This window comes from Nothobranchius furzeri, chromosome 14 (assembly GCF_043380555.1).
Source record: "Nothobranchius furzeri strain GRZ-AD chromosome 14, NfurGRZ-RIMD1, whole genome shotgun sequence".
NCBI lineage: Eukaryota > Metazoa > Chordata > Actinopteri > Cyprinodontiformes > Nothobranchiidae > Nothobranchius > Nothobranchius furzeri.
The window spans coordinates 2,330,001-2,334,857 of record NC_091754.1 but is presented as its reverse complement, the minus strand read 5'-3'; the positions used below and the strand labels follow the sequence as shown (position 1 = coordinate 2,334,857).

The following is a 4,857-nucleotide window of genomic DNA, read 5'->3' as shown; positions in this document are numbered from 1 at the left end:
TGGAGACGCTTTAATTTGAGGAGGTCGAAAAAAAAACACAAGATCCTGCTGACCTCACAATCAAGGCTGGCCTCTGGGAGACGAGCGAGGGCTCTGCTCCGTCACGGACATCAATAAACAAAAATTTACTGGCTAATTCGTCACGACGACCATTTCCTTCCTTTGTGCCGGCGTAAACATTCACCTCCAGTCGTTCAGCCCGACTCGCTGCAGCTTAACCACACCTATGGAGGCTGGAGGTCCTCTATATTTAACATTTCCACATTTTAAGGGACCAACTGATTTTTCATACATGAATGGAAACAACAAGAGGAATGCCGCACCGTCCAGCTTCTGCCTCAGTGGGCTGGTGCCGTACAGTAGGACGTGAGCCTCCGAGTGAACCGTCTGTAACTCCTCCTGCGAGGCCTTCCGGCCACGGATACACTACAAACACAAGAAATAACGGTCATGCATTAAACGATTAAAACACAAATGAGTTTACAGGAAACGTGTTATCAGAAAGAAGAAGAACAAATGGAGTCACGGGAACATCGATGAAGATGAATGTTCATTTTCCTCCATCAGACCCAAACTCCTGCACACAACTGGAGTCATAGTGCCCTTTTGTGGTGGTTGTCGTGAATTTCTGGTCAGAAATGTCACCCCAAAAATGTTCGGATCTAAAGAAAAATCTTCTTTTATGTTTTTTATTATGACTTTTATCTGCGAAAAAGTGATTAGAAAAAAATTAAATATGAATAAAATTACTGACTGAATGAAAAAGCAAATTAAAAACTATTTTTTTCTCTTTGTAAAAGTTTGAAAAATAATTTCTACAGTGACCAATTCATATTTTTAAAATGAAATACATGCTAAACAAAATAAATCTGAAACATAATATTAATGAATCGATATCAAATTACAACATTTATCTCTGGATGGATGAAACGTACTTTCTTAATCTAAAATGTTTTTATTTTCCTTTGTTTCTGCCGTTCCTCCATATTCGTACTTCCATCTTCTGATCTGTACTCCCGCTCGCCCTTACCTCACACCGAGACCGGAGGCCCGTTTCCTGCAGCCGGGACCAGATGCTCTGAATACGACCGGCGTGCTCTGGATGGATGGTGGCGTTGCCGCAGATGCACTGGTGCTTCTGCATCAAAGAGTCATACACCAGACCTGCAAAATGAACAAACGCGGCAACATGTGTTAATCCTGCACTGCAAACGACACCCTTCAGGTATGTGAATTCATGACACCATCACCTGTTCCGACCAACCTGTAGTAAACTGATGCTTCACAGGCGGCTCCGGGACTACGATGGGGAAGGAAGCGGAGGCTGGAGACGACTGAGCCCGGGACAGAGGACGGTGGACAGCGATGCTGACGGGTAACCCTGCAGCTTCTATGGAGGCTCTGTAGTTCCTCAACTGATGGATGCGCTGCTGCTCCAAGAGCAACGCCTGCTGCTCCCACACAAAAACACTCACGTAATACCACCGTGCAGCCAGCAGATGGCACTAGACACATGCAGACGCTCAAAAACAGACTAGTCTTCAGCTCAGAAGCAGCAGCATCTTAAACGGCGCCGGTCATGCACAACCACATTATTTCACAAGACTAAAAATGGGGTAAAAAAACAACTAAATACGTATTGAACTCCTGAAATGATCCATCAATATTAGATAAAAGTGCCTGAAAAGCATTAATATGAACCTCACTAGAAAGCTTTAGGGCTCTTTCTCACTCGGATGACTCTCACAGAGTCTAAGTGCGGTATTACTCTGATGGGTGTGTCTGCTACTCTACTGCAGGGCGCCATGGTGACAGCGGGAGGAGTGCCTGATTGAATTTGGCTGTGCAGACAACAGGGATGGGCTGGACAGACGAGGACACGCTGTCCTGCTTGTCTCTGAGTGTGGAGTAACACAGAGAGTAGGAATGCACGTCGCATGCATTCAGAAACGGCTGATTGTGTAACAGAGTATGTGCTTGTGGCTGGGAAGTATTTATACTCGGTACAGATACATTCAGAGGCTGTTCATGCCTTACAAAGGCTGTCGGATCCTGCTACTCTGACTTGGTTTTGCACGTGGGGATTGTGTTTAGTTCGGGATTGTTTTCTGGGATTTCTAAAATGATGTTGGAGAGTGAGAAGAGAAGTTATTTGAGAAGAGAGACAAAAGAAAGGAAGAGTGTAAGTCAGCAGATAGCAGCTCCGTCTGTCAGCTACAGTCGCTGAAATCATGTGTTTGTGAATCTGTGAGCGTTTTGTTGCCTTCCAGTCTTCACTGACTTGCACAGTGACTCTCAGCCGAGTTAACGTTTAGTTTCCGTCTCCCTGTTTCCTAATCCAGGTTCACACATTCCACCTTTTCTACATTTCCAGAGTCAGGAAAGCTCCTTACCTGATTGAACAGGAAGTCCTGCTCCAACCTGCCTCTCCCTCTGTTCCCTTTCCTCTTGCTCTTGGAGGTCAAGAGGTTCCTGCTTGATGACCAGCCCCCTCATGGACCCTGTCTCTGGCACTGATGAAGAGGAGGATGTGGAGGAGGATGAGGACAGCCCTTGGTGCTCCCTGAGCTCCTCTTCCGTCTCCTCTGGGTGACTCTGATGATGCCGACTTGGTACCGCTGCACCAGATCCTGGAGGCGACACCTGATCGCCGGGCTTGGACATGATCTGGAGGATAAACAGATTATGCCGGTTTGTTCAAAAACTGAAGAGAAAATATTTATTTCTCCAGAAACATGAAAGTAAAATAATGTTTTTATTTAAGGAATGCATGAAAATGGGTAAATTTATAAACGTACAAGTGATAAAACTAAGTACAAAAACAGCATCATGTACCCAAAGAAGATCTGTACTTTAACACCAGAAATACACCTGCAGGCAAACAGTCTCATCCCACCAGAGGGCGCACTAGAGCACACAGGACCAACACATCTCCCAAAGGAGGTTGGTGTTCAGTCGATGTTAAGGACACAAAAGGAAAACAATGAAAAGGGTGTGTTGTACGCAGCAGATGTAAGGACAGTCGTTACATCAGACTAGTTAGACAAACTGAGGCTGCAGACACAAACGACACGCTGGCGACGCCTTTTAAACTCACCCAAACAAGTCATTAGAAGCCCAAGGTAACCTCTGACTACTTTTAATTCAGATTATTGAGGTCACCTTGTCTGAACTCAGAGAACAAAATAAAATAAAAAGTGAGCTAATGGGCACGCGGGTGAAGGGGGGCTGCAGGAACGGTGGAGGGCGTGACTTGTAATCTTGTTGTGGCAGCTGTCCCCGTCGCTGTCGTCAAAGACCTCAACCTTGTTGTGTAGGTCATGATTGGACCACTGTTTGTGCATGAAACACACACACACACACACACACACACACACACACACACACACACACACACACACACACAACACACACACACGGCTGGCATTCTGCCCAGGGAACAGTGCATTGACGTCAGAGAGCAGGCTCTTGCCTCATCCCAGTCCTTCTTCTCCAAACAAACTCAAAACACTCAACCGGTCCTGCTGCATGGGTTCTCTCTCTTTCCTTTCATGTTTTGTTCCCTTTCTCTCACACACTTTTTTATAGACAAAATAGTTGCTGGGATATGAACCATGAGAGGTGCAGGCCCGTTAAATCAGCTAGGAGAAGGAGAGCACATGCAGTGTGATCTGATTCACAAACACTTGACTTCTGCTGACTTCCATCTCATTCACAGACAAGCTCTTTGCACTTCAACATCATGTGATCACGTTTTTGTTTGGTTCTGGTGGTCTTGGGTGAATCACGAAGGGTAACTGGTCCAAACCTCGTACAATTTTCGTGTTTGCTGTGAGGTTTTATGGTTACCTTTTCAGGAAAGGTGCACTTTTGTTTCTGACTCGACTAAAATGTGACGCAGGAAGAAAGAAAGACTACAGGTGAGTCGTGCTACATATGGGAAAACATCCCGGGGAAAACAAACCTTACAGCTCAGATTTAAGGGCAGCCGTTGTTCTTGCAACAATAACAGCGTTTGGGAATTAAAAGTGAGCTAGATTATCTCAGAAATCAATCCTGGACATAAACAATTTTTAAACTTACTGAAAATGAAACAGTTTTATGCTGCCGTGGCCCAAAAAGTCAGGAGAAAAGCACCTAAAGGAGTTTGTCACTGAAAACTCAACCCCAACGCTGCGCCTGCGTACAGCTGCTGCAACAAACATTCACGTTTTCATGTGCGTTTACAAAACTAAGAATAACGGGGAGAAACAGACTGCCTCAGCAGCCAGGTTATATTTATACAAACGTTGTTTATTGGAGAGTTGTACTTCCTTGTGACAAACAGTATGAGCAAGCAAAAATTATATAATTTTACAATTACTATAGTAAGAGGGACGCAGACTAATTTTTTTATTCCAAAGTGAAACACTTTAAAACAGAAATAAGCTGCAGGATGAGATTCAAGTAGATGAAAATAATAATACATCCATGAAGCACAGAATTCATCACGAATTATTGTCTTATTTAAAGGTCCGTTGTGTAAGAATGACGTAAGAATGACATCCTGAGGTCAGACTTGGGTATTGCAACCCGTTTTCCAAAAACACGAGTGACTTTCTCACTCCCGTTCCGTGAGTAATTAAAATTTAGCTTGAGACATTTTTAGAGCAGACTGTTTCAAATTCACCGTTAGCTCAACGTTAGCCTCTAGCCTGCTTCCTCTGATATTAGAGTAAAACAAAAAGATGCCGTGGTTTCTTAGGGGCACAATAAATAACTTCTGGGTTGCTCCTGTTTACTGGCTTTTTGCCAGCTGGTGTCAAATTACAAATGCCAGCGCTGCAGAGCCGACTCGGTGCAGAATCGGCTACCCCA

At 44.5% G+C, this 4,857-nt stretch overlaps 1 protein-coding gene across 1 annotated transcript in view; it reads right to left on the bottom strand.

The window, feature by feature from the left end:
- hdac4 (histone deacetylase 4) overlaps nucleotides 1–4,857 on the bottom strand; it is a gene marked incomplete in the record, with an annotated part of 176,098 nt that overhangs the window by 29,885 nt on the left and 141,356 nt on the right. Inside the window, 5 exon segments of the mRNA XM_070543899.1 lie at nucleotides 324–426; nucleotides 1,031–1,164; nucleotides 1,265–1,451; nucleotides 2,394–2,423; nucleotides 2,425–2,667. Coding sequence (XP_070400000.1) covers nucleotides 324–426; nucleotides 1,031–1,164; nucleotides 1,265–1,451; nucleotides 2,394–2,423; nucleotides 2,425–2,667 — 697 coding nt within the window.